The following is a 17,120-nucleotide window of genomic DNA, read 5'->3' as shown; positions in this document are numbered from 1 at the left end:
CAAAGATGTTCAAGACAGCATTGTAAGACGCAAAAGTAGAAAAAGATGTGATCAATCAGTTAAGCAAACGGTAATATAATTTTTATGTAATAAGATTATTAAAATTTCTATATTAAAAGGATTTGTAATATGGAAATTGTTTAAAATATATTACATAACATAAACATAATACAAAACTACTTCAGATTTGACTCTACCTCTAAAAGAAAGATGGAGAAAAATCTTTAACGAAATCAACCAACAAATAGTTATTTTCTATAAGAAGACTTAGATGATTTATTTATCTACCATTCACTCAATAACTTTTCTGAATTTCTTCATTTGACTATGAGCATGTATTTCATTTATAGTGGAATCTACCATTTTAGATATGGGGACCTGAGTTCCAAAAAACAATGTGAGCATGGTGGCAATACTCACCAGGGCAGACACCAGCAGATGGGTCAAAAGAACTATAAGAAGGGCAGACCACTTTTTCTTCTCACAGCCATCAAAAAATATGATGCCCCAGAACACATGCAGTAATATGATAACCAGCGTCATGAAAGCTGAAAGACAGTCATCCATTAGTGTCCAGTCATATAGACAACAGATGCCAAAACCCACTGACCACCTGCTCATGACACAAGCTCTTGGGATACACCACACCACTGAGAGTAAACACCACCTGTCAGAACTAGGACATACATTTGGTCAAATGGTACCTTGGGAAGCAATACTTCTTAACAAGGGGTCAGTTCTGCAGCACCTTCTCATTTAAATGTGAACTTGTTAAATCTAAAGTCAGTTTGGACCTGGCTTTCAAAAAGTTTGAGGAAGGAAATACAACTAGTGTGGTATCTAATCAGATCTTTCCAAATTAGCCTTCTGCACTTTCCTCAATTAAATGGACTACCTTCAATTTAAACCAGTCTGCTCACTAAAGTGGAATTTCTCCTGTATTCTCTCCTTTTCTTAAAAAAAAAAAGCCAATGGAAGAATAAAAATATTAAAAATTGCAATAATTCTCTTAGATTCTTCTTAAGCAACTGAAACTGAATTTGATCAGCACACTCAGGTTTTTCTGTGGAATAGTCTGTGTGTGTGTCTGTGTGTGTGTGTGTGTGTGTGTGTGTGTGTGTGTCTGTCTGTCTCCTATGCCCTGGAAACATTTAAAAAGGGCAAGTTCCATATATTCTGAAAGTTTTAAGATGAAAAAAAAGGCAAATCACTTTTCCTTTTCAGCCACAAAATAAAATACAATTAACACCCACCAATCTGACAAAAATTCAAGTCTGATAATTCTCTTTCACGTTGCAGATAGAAAATCAATTCAGCATTACCTAGTAAAGTTGAAAATATGTATTTCACTCCAACAATTCCACAGCTAGATCTATATTTTGAAGCATTTAGTTCCTGGATTAATAGATCACTAGTACCTGAGAACTTGTTAGGAATGCAAATTCTTGGGACCCTCCCTAGACCTCCTGAATCAGAAAATGAGCCTAGCAACCTGTGTTTAAATAGCCCTGCAGGATGGACAGCCCTGATGGCTCAGCGGTTTAGCGCCGCCTGCAGCCCAGGGTGTGATCCTGGAGACCGGGGATGGAGTCCCCACGTCAGGCTCCCTGCATGGAGCCTGCTTCTCCCTCTGCCTGTGTCTCTGCCTCTCTCTCTCTCTCCTCTCTGTGTATTCTCATGAATAAATAAAATCTTAAAAAAAAAATAGCCCTGCAGGGCATTCTGATGTACAGTCAAATTTGAGAACCACTGCTGAAACAAATAATTTCCATCATTACCAGAATGGCCAACTTGTGGTGTATTCATACAATGGTACACTATATGATCTTTAATATAAATGATCTCACGAATATAATGCTGAGTAGGTAAGAAAGCATACTGTGGGAAAATCCCTATTTATACAAAATCTAAAACATCCAAAAACAATATTAAAAGGACATAACTACTGTGGTTGGAGCAAACCAAGTTTTTCTATCTAGTGACAGCGTGCCATCATTTCAGTAAATGATGATAAATACCTTAAATAGAGGAGGAATTTAAAAATATATATTTGGGATGACAGTAGACTAAAACTCAAATGACGTAAGGTACTTTCCTGCTTAAAAAAAAAAAAAAATCTTTGAAGGACTGATATTGTATCCAAAGTAAAGTCTAAATATCTGATTACCACGCAAGGCCCTCTACATCCTAGACCCATATTATCATCCTTTACTAATCTTCAAATATAGCCTATACAGCAGAAAACCAGAACTCTTATATCCTATGTCTCTGTTTTTACTTTTTTAACTGATTGTCCCTTTTTCCTGAATACACAGCACTTCCCTGCCATTTCACCACATCCAAATCTTACTTTAATATCTAGCTTAATGCCATCTCCTTGGTGAATTCTGACACCTACTCTTCATTTTTTAAAAACACTCAGCACACATTTACTGAGCACCTGGATAGACTGGCCTGAAGACTCTGTACAGGAGCTCAGGAGTCACACAGTCCCGAGATGGAATGCCAGCTCCACGATGTGTCCCTGGGCAAACTATTTAACTCCTTTGCCTCTGTTTCCTTTATTTCTAAAATAGGGACAATAATATCTCATAGGGCTGTTGCAGTGAAGAACAGTGTTTTGTAAACCACAGCTTTTCAATAAATGATATTATTATGTGCTATAGTCTCCTGATTCAAAGATGACTACAGCAAGGCCTTCAGTGACTTATACGGTCAGGCAGGAAAGCAAGGCAAAGCAGCAAGCAATATCACATTTATCCCAGCTTCCTGGGTAGTATGCTTTTTAAAATGCACTCTTCTTCACTCTTACAGATTATTTCTTCCTCTGACCTGTATTACCTTTTACATTTATTTTCTTCCTCCCCTTTCCTTAATCCATACAAGTACTTATTCGATGTCCATCACGGGCAGGTACTGTTCCTGGCACTGGGGCTACCACAGTGCATAAAATACAATCTCAAGGAACTTTGCCTCATCCTTTCAGTTTACTGTTTTATTAACAGCATCCAAAGGGGATCTCTCAGACATTTGTTAAAACACTCTCTGTGCTTACTTGACTGCTTATTTATTCAGCTGGCATTAGTTTCTGGCTGCCTTCCATGTCATCATAAGCCTTTATTATTACAATGTGCTATTTAGGATACTGGAATTCATTGTTTATTCCGTCTGTAACTGGTCAGAGGTCCAAGAGAAACTGAGACCAGAATATCTATTGGGCCACATACAGGTAGCTAGAGATACATGCATACTATTTTGATACTTTTCTCTAGTAAATAGAATTAATTTCCACTAGAAATGAAGATTCGCTAATAGTACCTCTAGGATACTATCTTTTAATGACTAAAACTTTCTCATTTCGTGTTCCTAACTATAAAATTCTAAAAGTCCTTCAGTAAATCTAACTCTGAAATTTGCTTTGTTCTAATATTTATAAAAGTAGAAAAATCTCTCCGAACTAATAAAAATATCATGATTCATTTATAATCCAGATTTTTAAAGGAGCTTCCATAATTTTTAGTGATTTGGAACACTTATCAGAAATCTGAACAATTCAGATTGGGGACCTGGGTGGCTCAAACGTTTGACTCTTGATTTCAGCTCAGGTCATGATCTCAGGGTCATGGGATCGAGCCCCACAACAGGCTTATGGAGCCTGCTCATGATTCTCTCTCCTTCTGCCCCCAGCCCCCATGTGTGCGCACTTTTCTCTCTCTCTCTCTCTCAGGGAGGGAGGGAGGGAAAGGGAAAAATAATTCTAACAAGTATTGTATATGTATGTTTATGTATGTATATGTTTATGAATTTGCAGCTGCCAGTTTGATAATGGATGTCCAACAATCTTTTAAGTCAAATTCTCTTGGTAAAGAACGTTTGTTTCAACCTATTTCTAAGCAAAATGTTTCAGAGTTATCTTTAAGAGGTTACATTTAGAGGCACCTGGGTGGCTCAGTCAGTTGAGCAAGCATCCAACTCTTGATTTTGGCTCAGTTCATGATCCCCGAGTCCTGGGATGGAGCCCCACATTGAGCTCCTGCCTCTCTTTCTTGCTATGCTCTCTCCCTCAAATCAATAAATAAGTCTTAAAAAAAAGAAAAAGAAGAGGCTATATTTACTATTTGGTTCTTTTCTCCTTCTTGAATATACTCCAAATGTTCTAGTACACAGATTCATAAACATCCTCATTTTCACGCTCGTCCCTCTCTCCCTTATTCCTGATATTTACTTTTCTGTCAATGGCCTAAAATAGCAACTGATTCTAACACTGGATTCTACCAGTACAGAAACTGCTAACATCTGGCTTTCTCTGACAACTTCAAAGAATCTTTAACTATACCAGAGAGCGCCAGTGGCTGCTGCTGGGTGGTAGTAGCAACAGGCAGAGGAGGACTTTGCAAAGCCAAGGGTTAGCCTCAACTGCCTAGAGACAGATGTGATTACTAATGAGCTTCTCGGCTTTTTCCAAGTAAGAAGATAGTCTGGGGTATCAAGGTTCTGTGAAGTAAGGGACTCTTCTCCGTCCCTCTTTGCTGCAGAAATTCTCTGGATTCTTAAGAGATCTCCAATGACCTAGTTCAAGTAGAAGTCAAGCAACAGAACTAAATATTTTTGAAAATTCCTTTCCTATAATAGGGATTTAACTTAAAAATCTTGCTTTAGGGATGCCTGGGTGGCTCAGTGGTTGAGCCGTCTGCCTTTGGTTCAGGTCGTGATGCTGAGGTCCTGGGATCAAGTCCTGTATCAGGCTCCCTATAGGGAGCCTGCTTCTCCCTCTGCCTATGTCTCTGCCTCGGTGTATCTCTCAAGAATAAATTAATACAATTTTTTTTTTTTAAGAGACAGGCAGAGGGAGAAGCAGGCTCCATGTAGGGAGCCCGGGATCAATGCCCTGAACCAAAGGCAGATGCTCAACTACTGAGACACCCAGGCATCCTAATAAATAAAATCTTAAAAAAAAAAATCTTGCTTTAAAAAACATGACAATTCTGTGACCTAGTTATTATAATACAGAAGTATATATATTCCTAATCAAATAACATTCTCCAAGATTTAAAAGAGGCATTTTGAAAACCATCTCATATACATACATACGTACATAGCAATAAGAAAGATGTAGTACTGTCCTTTAATACCAGCCAGATCATAAAGGAAGTGTTCTGAAAGTAATCTGAATGACTACTGGTGTTTAAATAGCATTTATCACTTCATATTTATGGAAATGCTCCTAAAGTATGTTCAAGAGCCAGTATCCAAGATATGTAAATAATTTATCAAACTCAACACCCAAAAACAATCCAGTCAAGACATGGGCAGAAGACATAAACAGACATTTCTCCAAACACAACCTACACATGGTCAACAAGCACATGAAAAAATGTTCCACGTCACTTGTCATAGGGGAAATACAAATCAAAACCACAATGAGATACCATTTTACACTGGTTAGAATGGCTATTAACAAGATAGAAAATAACAAATATTGGCAAGGATGTGGAGAAAGGGGAACCTCTTACACTGTTGGTAGGAATGCAAACTGGTGCAGCCACTCTGGAAAACAGTGAGGAGGTTCCTCAAGAAGTTAAAAATAGAGCTACCCTCTGACTCAGCAATTGAACTACTGGGTATCTGTCCCAAAGATATAGATGTAGTGAAGTGATGGAACACCTGTACCCCAATGTTATAGCAGCAATGTCCATGATACCCAAACTGTAAGAGTGGAGATGTCCTTTGACAAATGAATGGATAAAGAAAAAATACACAATGGAATATTACTCAGCCATCAGAAAGGAGGAATATCTATCAATTACGTCAATGTGGATGGAACTAGAGGATATTATGCTGAGTGAAATAAGTCATAAATAGGAGAAAGACCATGATCATAGGGTTTCACTCATATGTGGAATATAATAAATAGCAAAAGGGACCATAAGGGAAGGGGCAAAACTGAGTGAGGAAAATTTAGAGAGGAAGACAAACCATGAGAGACTTCTGACTCTGGGAAACAAAGGGATTACAGAAGGGGAGGTGGCTGGGGGGATAGGGTAACTGGGTGACAGGCATTAAGGAGGGGGCATGATGTGATGAGTACTGGGTGTTATACTATATGCTGGCAAATTGAACTTAAAGAAAAATTAACATTAACATTAAAAAGAAGTATGTTCGTGAGTTGAACAGACTGCCGAAAATATGATTTTGTTTAGTCTCCCTAGCAAATGTTAAACAGTGATGAAATTCCCTCTTCAGATTAATTCATCATTCTGGAGAGTCAGCATTGGGAGGCCTCTTAGATGTTTTTTAATCTAATCCTTATGCAATGAAAAAGTATATCCCACAGGTTCCACTTCAAATTCAGATTAGAAGCTTGCTTCATTAAAACGGTCACTGTGGGGGGGGGGGGGGGTCCCTGGGTGGCTCAGTGGTTTAGTGCCTGCCTTTGGCCCTGAGCATGATCCTGGAGTCCCGGGATTGAGTCCCACATCAGGCTCCCTGCATGGAGCCTGCTTCTCTGCTTCTCCCTCTGCCTGTGTCTCTGCCTCTCTCTCTGTGTCTCTCATGAATAAAAAAAAAAAAAAAAAAAAACAGTCACTGTGGGAAAATTCCTTCTCAAACTCAACCAAAATCTGCCTTCTAACTCAGTGATTCACAAGTGAGGCAATTTTGCCCCCAGGGAGCATTTGTCAATATCTGTAAACATTTTTGGTTGCCATAACTGGGGGTAGGGTACTTCTGGCTCTGGTAGAAGCCAGAGATGCTTTCTAACACCCTACAATACATACAAGACATCCTTCTATCGCCTGCCAACAAAGAATTATCTGATCCCAAATGTCAACAGTGCCATTGAGAGACCCTATTCCAACTCCTGCTTGTTGATCCTAGGAAGGCTTTTGAAGAAGCACAAGTCAACTATTTTGTCCCCATATGTGGCACATTTTTTAAAAATGTAATTTTCTGTATTACTCAGATATTGCCACAAAAATGGTGTGTAACAAATGACACCAAAAGTTTGTTGTTGTTTTTTTTTAAGATTTTATTTATTCATGAGAGACAGAGAGAGAGAGAGGCAGAGACATCAGAGGGAGAAGCAGGTTCCATGCAGGGAGCCCGATGCAGGGCTCGATCCTGGGACCCCAGGATCAGGCCCTGGGCCGAAGGCGATGCTAAACCGCTGAGCCACCTGGGCTGCCCCTGCTCATCATTACGAAAAATATCTCTGGGAGTTTTTCTAGGAAAAAAAAAAGAAACTAAACACAAAAAACACCAAAAGTAGTTTTTTTTTTTTAAGATTTTATTTATTTATTCACGAGAGAGAGAGACACACACAGAGAGAGGCAGAGACACAGGAAGAGGGAGAAGCAGGCTCCATTCAGGAAGCCCGATGTGAGACTCAATCCCGGGTCTCTGGAATCACGCTCTGAGCCAAAGGCAGACGCTCAATCACTGAGCCACCCAGGCATCCCCAAAAATACCAAAAATTAAAGGCAGCAGTGGATAAAGAAAATAAGGACTGACTCATACGTGAAGAAGAAACAAGGCCTGAAGAGAAATGAGAAGCAGAAGGCATCAGCCTGCCTGAGCCATGCAGGGGTCAGCAGGCACTGGCCATTTGGCTGTGCGGCAAAGGAGATAGCAGGGTCTCAGAATGCGGCCTGGAACATATTTGAAGGAGCCACTAAGTCCTAGAGCCACAAACTGAATCATTCTTTCAGCCAAACTCAGTGAAGCAATCCACTGAGCTGCCTGTTTGCAGGCTATGTGATGGCTACCTGTGCTTTGCATAAGTGGTAACATATCCCAGGCTACTTAGTCTCTAACTGGCCAAGATTTAATGAAAGGACAATCCAACATAATTTTCCATTCTCAGTTACTTGAGCAGCTTGAAGGAAAGACCATTACACTACTGATATAATGAAAATACAAAATGGAAAAAATATTTGATGATAACACTGATGACATACTACAGCATATGGAATACCCCTGTGTCATAAGCAGTGGCAGTTATGATAATTTATTATAAGAAATTAAGATTCTAATTCATTCAGTAAAGAATAAGAGTTGCATATTAAGCTCTACTGTTAAAAGTTTTTTTTGTATCATTAATAGATGTTATATTTTTTCTTTAAAAAAAAAATTTTATTTATTTATTCATGAGAGACACAGAGAGAGGCAGAGACATAGGCAGAGAAAGAAGCAGGCTCCTCACAGGGAGCCTGATGTGGGACTCGATCCCCGGATCGGGATCACACCTTGAGCCAAAGGCAAATGCTCAACCACTGACCCACCCAGGAATCCCGATGTTATATTTTTTCTACCACTTTGGAATTAGTAATGTAGTTAATCAAGATAATCTGGCCTACAAAGAGCTTTCATTTAGAAGTCTAAGCATGTAACAGACTTGACATAAAGATTATACTTAAAGTATCGTGGCAAAAAAATGAATGAATGAAATAAAACCTCACTGGGTTACAATATCAAGGATTTATTCTCATGCTCATTGGTCTAAAAGGTTGACTGTGCTTTGGCTGATTAAGGCTGGGCTCAGCCTGGGCAGCACTGCTGTAGGCTACTGGTACAGGTGGGTTTGACTCCTCACTGCAGCTGCAACACAGGTCTGCTCTATACATGTTCATTCTGAGGTCGAGGTCAAGTGGGCATTAACTATGTAGGACATGTTCTCATGGCACATGACCAGAGTTCAAAAGCACAGACCCAACCATGCAAGTGGTTTTTTAGCTTCTGATTTACCTTACATTCACCAATTAACCAACTGAAGCCACATAACTGAGTTCAATCTTGGGGCAGAGAAGTACATCCAGGCCACCATGAAGCCATATAAGAATGTGGATGTATAATTCTATAAAAGGGAATGACAAATTGGGACAAAAATGTAATATCCTATATTCCTCTTACTCCTATTTTCCTTCAAGTTCAACATTCCTTTTCCTTCAATCAGTCCTCTTAAGACATGGTTTCTAGATCTTTCATCATACTCACAAGTTCTTTTGTACCAATTTTAGTTCTACAGTATTCCTGTTAAACCACAATGCTCCGAACTGAACATGATACTCCACATGGGGTCTGACCGGTACTGATTTCTCCTAGTGAGTGGCTAAAAAGCTTACCTTACCTAGACAGGAACACTGCCTAGAAAATGTAAATGAAATGATTTGGGGAAGTTTTTTTAAGATTTGAGAAAGAGAGAGCACGCGCACACACACGCATACATGAGCAGGGGGAGGGGCAAAAGGAGAGCGAGAGAGTCTCAAGCAGACTCCCTGCTCAGCAGGGAGTCCAACAACTACTACTATAATGGCAACAACATGATGCTTGAGCTCAGGACCCTAAGATCATGACCTGAGTTGAAATCAAGGGTCAGTCAATCCATTGAGCCACCCAGGTGCCCCTGATTTAGGGAAGTTTTAAAAATAAAATATTAACTACTTTCTTATTGAGTACTAGTTAAAGATATTTTTCTTCTAAAGCATAAGAGAGGCAATTCAGAGTGATAAATCCAGATTCCACATAAAGAAATTATCCTCTAAATTCTGTTTTTTAATTTCAAGAACCGAATTCTCTACCCCGATAAGAACAAATTCTCTTTAGGCCATTTTACAGTTTATTAGATCACTTAAATATATACTCTCTAAATTAATTTCATTTAATTCATTACAACTCTGAGCTAGGTATTACTTTTGTTCTTCCTGAAAGATAAGGAAATTGAGGGGTAGACAGAAGTCCAGTACTTCCTTTGTTCAGGGAACAATGTTTTTCTTACCTCTAGGCCAGAAGGGAAACACCTCTTCCCTCCATCTGGAACTTTCCTCCCTGACAACCTCCTTCTTTTGCCTGCCTTACTATTATTCATCCTTTCAGTTTCTACTCAAATAGCACTTCCTCCACAAGCTGTGCAGAGTTTTCATTTTTTCAATCGATATTTGAGACCATGTAGTGTTAAAGGACTCCAAAAGGTGCTGGAGTGAACAAAACACAGTTCTTGCATTTAAAAGGCTTAGCATCCAGCTTGGAGAGACAGACATAAATAACTACACAGCTGACCAATTAATTACAAGTGCAGAAAGTACTACAAAAAGAGAAGCACCATATCACCTGAGTGTGAGTTAGAGCTTGACTTTTGTGAGCTCATGGCTCTTCCTCATCATAGCATTTATCACACTGTATAATAATTAGCTTTGTCTTTATTCCCCACTATGAGTGGAAAATACAGGCATTAACTAAATTGTATTGTTATAACTTGGTATAACTTCTGTTTACTAAAAACACTAATACTCATGTGTAGAATGAGTGCTTAAACGATCAAATGGACTTGCCCAAAATACTAAATTAATGAACAGGAATAAGACTTGAACTTAGGACTCCAATTTCCATATTTTGCCTTTATATAGCATTAATAATAAATGGTAATGATTCTAAGAAAAGGTAATGCCAGCCTGGTATGCAACTACAAATAATAATTAACTTAAACATACATATTTATAAACTATGCCTACCTGTAACAAAAAAAACCTATGTACACACAGGTATCACAGTATATCTCTGATACTAACATAAATATACTAATTAGTGACCCCATAGGCCTATTTATTCTGTACTACTTAGGCATTTGTAATGAAATATGTTAAACTAACATATAAACTTACAGATTTAACTGACAAATTAAAAATGAGCTCATGCCTAAATAAGTGGTAACAACAGCAGTTATAAATAATACATATAACAAACACAAATATATACATATATTTATATATATATATATATATATATATATATATATATATATATATAAAAATAAATTTGGGGTTATTTTAAAATGCAATGAAAAGTAATTTCTTAAACTTAGAATTCAAAGTTTATGCTCCAAAGAATGATGCTACAACAAATAAGAAACTCTTGCATATGGTAAACTATTTTTTTTAACTATAAAGTAACTGTATACATATATATTCACAGCATGGTCAGCCTACCATCCTAACAGCTAAAGACATTAAAATACTTTATTTTCTTTTGAATAATGAATTTTCCCTTGAATTTAAAGAAACTGCAAACACAACCCTCAAACTGCTAGCACACTGTTCTTTCACTTTCTTCCAAAAGAATCATTTTAAGCTAGTCTTATGAAAGGGAATTAGCACCATCTAGTGAAAGAAGCTAGCCAAAAAATAAATTCCATTAGGGGAATGCTACTTGAACCAAAGGAAAATTGCTCATGTAGCAGTATAATAGACCACTTCCAGAAAATATAGAAAACTGTAGCAGTAGTACCCTGTACCCTTCTGATTATGTTTCGTTCATTTATATTGGACTCTCATAGAGAGTTAACTATTAACATTACATTTATTATAAAAACCTAATATTCAGGATGCCTGGGTGGTTTAGCAGTTGAGCATCTGCCTTCTGCTCAGGGTGTAATCCTGGGGTCCAGGGATCGAGTTCCGCAGAAGGCCCACTGCGGGGAGCCTGCTTCTCCCTCTGCCTATGTCTCTGCCTCTCTGTGTCTCTCTCATGAATAAATATAATCTTTAAAAAAAAAAAAAACACTAATACTTATTATAATCCATCAAAAAACGGTCAGAAATGTACTAATTATGGAATGCTTAAAATGAAAAAAATTTGCTTTGTTGGAGGAACCACTAAATAATTCCAACCTATGAACTTGTAGCCAGATGTAATGAGCCCTGACTTAGTTCTTAGAAAGGAGAAACCTTTGAAAGTCATTACACATTTTTGTACAGGGAAGATCATTTTGGAGACTCCATACAGGATAGATTCATACGAAAAGTGTGTTGAGGAAAGACTAACCAGTTGAGGGTTGGTGGAAGTCATCTAGACAGGAGATTCCAAGGCCTGGACTAAAATAAGGAGCAAGAGTCTACTGGGTTTAAGGATCACTATAACAAGAAGGATGACTAAACTATTGTAGCAGTTTTTAAAATCTGACTTACCTTCCTATATCTGGTTCTACTATTACCTTAAACTGTAATAAAATACTCACTTTTTTGGGGTCTTATTTTCTCTACTAGAGAAATAGTATTCTAGTAGGGTAAGCTCCTTGAGGACAGAAATTTCTTCAATATTATTAAATAAATAATATTTAATTAATAGAATATGCACATGGGGTGAATTAATTTAATAATATAGCTTGTGGAGATAAAAAATACAGTGGCATTTTCTTAATACTATTTTTAAAGATTCCTCTTGAAAATTTAAGAGAAATTTTACATTAATTATGTACACTACCAACTCTCAAATGGATGATCACTGCATCATGATGACAATTTTTACTTGGTGAATGAAAAAGCAGTTTGAAATGAGTTGGTCCTTTTATACTGCATCTTTGTATAAAAAGGGCAACTCATCTATTTTATTATTTTTTCCCCTTAACTTCTTTTTTTGAAGAATATAGCATGATTCAGTTTTAAATATTCAAAGCAGGAAACCATTAATTTTTTTCAGATACATTCATGAGAATAAAAGTTTCATGTTTTACCTTCAAAACAAAACATGTATACATGTTAAAAACCCAATTTTCAAACCTAGGGAATTAATAACACAAGATCAGAGAATTAGTTACCTGTGGAGGAAAAACAAAGAAACAAGGGACTCTGTTAATGTTCTAGTTCTTAAGAAAAAGAGAAGATGGGTTGTTATTATTTAAATTATATATTTAAATATACATTTTAGATGCATAACATTATATTAAACTAGAAAGCATTTTTTTCTCCTCTCAATTTCAAAATTCAGTTATACTGCCTATCCTGAAAAGGGGCCAAGATGACTAATTAAACACTAGGGCTCATACTGAAGATAAATACAAACCAATACAAATCAAAAAGCATACAGCCTATAAAAATTCACATATAACACAACTACACAACACTATTAATATAGTAAAATAAAAAAATTATATATGCTAAATTCCACCCTAAAATTATAAAATACTCTCACCAAAATTTTTATTTTCCTATGTCCTTTACTTCTGATGTCTAATAGTATTTTGCCTTTAGAAGGTATCATATAAATTTATATTCACTCAAATTCCTAAGCCAGAGACCTCCTATACAAATGATCATCGAGACCAGAAGACTGAACCTTCACAACTAGTAGGCACATACCTGAATTTAGGAAGAACTGGGGAGAGTCTCCATGAATGCCCACTGTGCCTGGTCCCAAGGAGTCGGAAAGGGTATTTACAAAAGCAAATACTCCACTCATGATTCCAAAGCCCAAGCCAGAAACTAAAAAGGAAGAAACACATTGTTAGACCCTTTTCATGCTATGATTTCTCTTCAAATCAAGTTTCCAAGGACTAGAGAATACTATTTTGAAGGGGAAAAGGCACAGAGACTGTTGGAGAAGTAGTGGAAGGCTGGCTCAGGGAAGTTAAGTGCTTGGCTAAATGATAAACAGGGGATAGTGCAAAAGTAAGGGAAATGAACAGTGGAATATAGCAAAGAAATGAAAAAAGAAAATTATTAGAAAGGCACAGAAACAATATGTGAGACCGAGGACACAGTGCTGAAGTTTTGGCTTTGGTTTATGATAACAGTCTGTAGAATTAAGTTTGAGGGCTTAAAAGTAGAACTGAAAGGGATGACTGTGTATCATAGAAAGTAATCCCTGGGTCAAACTAGGGTGATTCAATTTAGGGATCTAGATCTAATATTTAAAACATAATTTTGAAAGAAAAACCTGCAGAGGTATTAACTGCATTAATATGAAAAGTTGTCCTACTACAGCCAAAGTCATGGTAACCACCCAGAGAATATAACAGTAACATCACTCAAAAACTATTAACTAAAGTATATGCGTATTAAAAACTCAACTTTCAAACCTGGTTAATATTTAATGGACATACAGATCACCTATAATTACTTCCCTTTACATAATGGTCCTGGAAAGCTAGAAATAAACAACGCACACCAAAAGGCAAAGGCAAAAATAAAATACTATTTAAAATCTACAAAGATGAGGCACCTAGGTGCCTCAGTCTGTTTAGTCTCTAACTCTTGATTTCAGCTCAGGTCATAATCTCAGGGTCCATGGGATCAAGCCCCATGTTGAGCTCAGTGCTCTGCCAAGGAGTCTGCTGGAGCTTCTCTTTCTCTTCCTGTCCCTCTGCTCCTCCCCTCAACCTCCACTCCTGCCCACAGATGCATGTGTGCACCTGTACACTGTCTCTCTAATGGGTAAATTTATTTTTTAAAATAATCTACAAAGATATAAAAAATAAAAATGGTTTTTATTATGTCAAGTCTGGTTTTTTCACTTAATGACACCATGCAGTTCCAACTTACCATAGGCTAGCAACCGCATAGAAGGTGTTGTCTCATCTGGGTTTATACTCTTCAAACCCTCACTGGCTTTTCTAAAATAAAACCATAGAGTTTTTTTTAGAGAGAAAGCAGTATATCAGGAAAATATGCAAGATATTTCAAAATCTAGACACTTACTAAGGCTCCTGATCAGGTTATACTTTACATCTAAAATATATTTAAATAACTTTAACTATAGAGAGTGGATGGTTACCCCAGGAGAGCTGGCTGGGGAGATGGGTTAAATAGGTGATGGGGTACACTTGTGATGAGAACTGGGCGATGTATGGAAGTGTTGAATCACTGTATTATAGAAATGAAACTAGTATTACCCTATATGATAACTGGAATAAAAGTAAAACCTAAAAAAATAAATCAAATTGAATCCATTTAAACAAAACTCAGCAATTTTTCAATTAACTAAAATCAACTAAAATTTTCACACAACTCTTGCCTTTTATCTGACTTTTGACATAGAAGAGAAAAAATAAGAAAAACATAAGTAAACAAGCCACCAGGGATTGAATTAGTAAGAAAAAAACCAATGGTTCTGACTACTTTCTGAGCTCGGTAAATATTTAATTCAATATCCTATGGCCTCTTATCACTTCACATTTTTCTCTCCAGAGTACTATATCTTCAATCCCAGTTTGTTGGTACTTTGTATTATCTTCCACATAGGCTATAGCTATTTTGCTACTCTCTCTTTTACCTTTCACTGCATAGAACTTAAGTTATACTCATTCTCCAAAGTCTCATTGAGTCAGCAGCTTCTCAAAGAATTCACCTCTACCAATGATTGGTAATCGCTAATCTCTCCTTACTCTTAAATCCTAGAATGCTCATCGTCTGAGCCCTCATATGGGTAATCATATGGTCTTCAGATGATAAAATATTCTACAGATTTGTTTCATATTCCAATCAGGCTTCAGGGGAGAATTAATCAGAGGAGAATAAAATGCTACCTTCAGAAAAGGAGATAAATGAGTATCTATATTAAACGTTAGAATACTGCTCAGTAAGAAATGATCTTCAGAGTGATCATATTTGTACTTCTGTTGTGAACAATTCATAAACTTGAGTCCATGCTCCCATGCAGATGTGTTAAGTAGGAATGCAAAGTGTGGCTGTCAGTTCTACTACTGTCACTATTTGTTGGCTAGAAACTCTGCAACAGTGATCCTGACTCAAAGGATATTTACATTATATTTACAAGAGGGTATATTTGTTAAAGCAATAAAGAAACCAAATACTTTAGATTGAGTTTTCACTAAGTGCTGAAACAAAATGAGCTAGGTTAACTCTAACAGTAGGAAATTAACCAGAACATATTTACATTCTGAGTATTGTGTTAATTTAAATTTCAAGGTATGAATATTCAATATAGTTGGTCTATTAATTACATAAATATATAAATATCATTGATTACTTTAAATTAAAGCAATGCAGAATTCAGTCAAAATAATAAATATAATGAAAAAGGCCTTTTGCTTTTCTAGACTTGAAAGAAACAATTTGCCACTTCAGAGCTCTCCATTTAGAAGTATTATTTGGTAGGAAGGACATTAATCAAAACTTAAGTGGCTATATCATCTTATATCATCTAGCAGTAACCAACTAAAATGTTTCATTTTCCTAAATAAAATAAAATAACCTGTCATAGGAATATTGTTAAAGACTAAAGCTTAGAGGCATATATGGCAGTAATAATCTCTATCAACAAATGGACATAATGGTACAACAAAATCAAATTGGGGGGATTTGTTTTATATAAGCTGCTCAATAATGATTAAAAGCAAAGTACTGCTATCACAAATGTATGAAATACATAAATTCAAAAGTTTAATAAACTTCTTCATTCTGTGTTGCAAGTTTGTGAGAGGGAAGGTCTACAACATTAACAGTTCTCAATGCTAACGTTAGGATGAAAAAGTAGAAAACACCATTAGTTTCCATGTTCCTGATGGATAGAACACATGATTGATGATGACAGTGTTTTTAATTTGACCATTTTACTGAAGTGGAAAATTCTCTGTTTGCATTTGTTCCTCTTTCCAAGAACAAAGAAGAAAAAGTCCAATTTTTAAAATATAAATTTTGTGGGGCACCTGGGTGACTTAGTAGGTTAAGCATCTGCCTTTGGCTCAGTTTGTGATCTCAGGGTCCTGGGATGGAGCCCTGTGTCAGGCTCCCTGCTCAGCAGGGAGTCTGCTTCTCCCACCACCTCTGCACCCCACCCTTGCTCATGCTCTCTAATAAATAAATAAAATCTAAAAAAAAAAAATTGTAGTAATGATTACCTTAACGTTTTTCTATAAATGGAAGATTTTCTAAAATAAGGAAACATGGTATCAGCATTATAAGACAAAACTGGATTAAATTACAAAAGCTTCAATTCAAGCAAAAAAAAAATTTTTTTTAAGATTTTTTATGTATTTATTTATGAGAGACACAGAGAAAGAAAGGCAGAGACACAGGCAGAGGGAGAAGCAAGCTCCACGCAAGGAGCCTGATGTGGGACTGGATCTCAGGTCTCCGGAATCACGCCCTGGACTGAAGGCGGCGCTAAACCGTTGAGCCACCCAGGCTGCCCCAAAAAAGATTTTTTTAGAAGATTTTATTTATTTGAGACAGAGAGAGTGTAAGCACAAGCAGGGTGAGGGACAGAGAGAGAAGCAGACTCCCTGCTAAGCAGGGAGCCTGATATGGGGCTTGATCTTAGGACTCTGGGATCATGACCTGAGCTGAAAGCAGATGCTTAACCAACTGAGCCACCCAAGTGCCCCAAGGCAA

At 37.0% G+C, this 17,120-nt stretch overlaps 1 protein-coding gene and 1 long non-coding RNA gene across 2 annotated transcripts in view; one reads left to right on the top strand and one right to left on the bottom strand.

Annotated features, from left to right (window-relative positions):
- APH1B (aph-1 homolog B, gamma-secretase subunit) overlaps positions 1 to 17,120 on the bottom strand; it is a 29,903-nt gene that overhangs the window by 7,627 nt on the left and 5,156 nt on the right. The window contains exons 3-5 of the mRNA XM_038580632.1: positions 14,310 to 14,380; positions 13,128 to 13,250; positions 421 to 548 (exon numbers count right to left, since the gene is read on the bottom strand). Of these exons, the coding sequence (XP_038436560.1) occupies positions 421 to 548; positions 13,128 to 13,250; positions 14,310 to 14,380 (322 nt within the window). The remainder of the gene's footprint in view (positions 1 to 420; positions 549 to 13,127; positions 13,251 to 14,309; positions 14,381 to 17,120) is intronic.
- Positions 1 to 17,120, top strand: part of LOC119866912 — a 33,339-nt gene that overhangs the window by 11,475 nt on the left and 4,744 nt on the right. The gene's annotated exons all lie outside the window — the stretch shown is intronic.

This window comes from Canis lupus, chromosome 30 (assembly GCF_011100685.1).
Source record: "Canis lupus familiaris isolate Mischka breed German Shepherd chromosome 30, alternate assembly UU_Cfam_GSD_1.0, whole genome shotgun sequence".
Classification (NCBI taxonomy): domain Eukaryota; kingdom Metazoa; phylum Chordata; class Mammalia; order Carnivora; family Canidae; genus Canis; species Canis lupus.
Note: the sequence above shows the minus strand (reverse complement) of the source record. Positions and strands in the feature narration are given on the sequence as shown.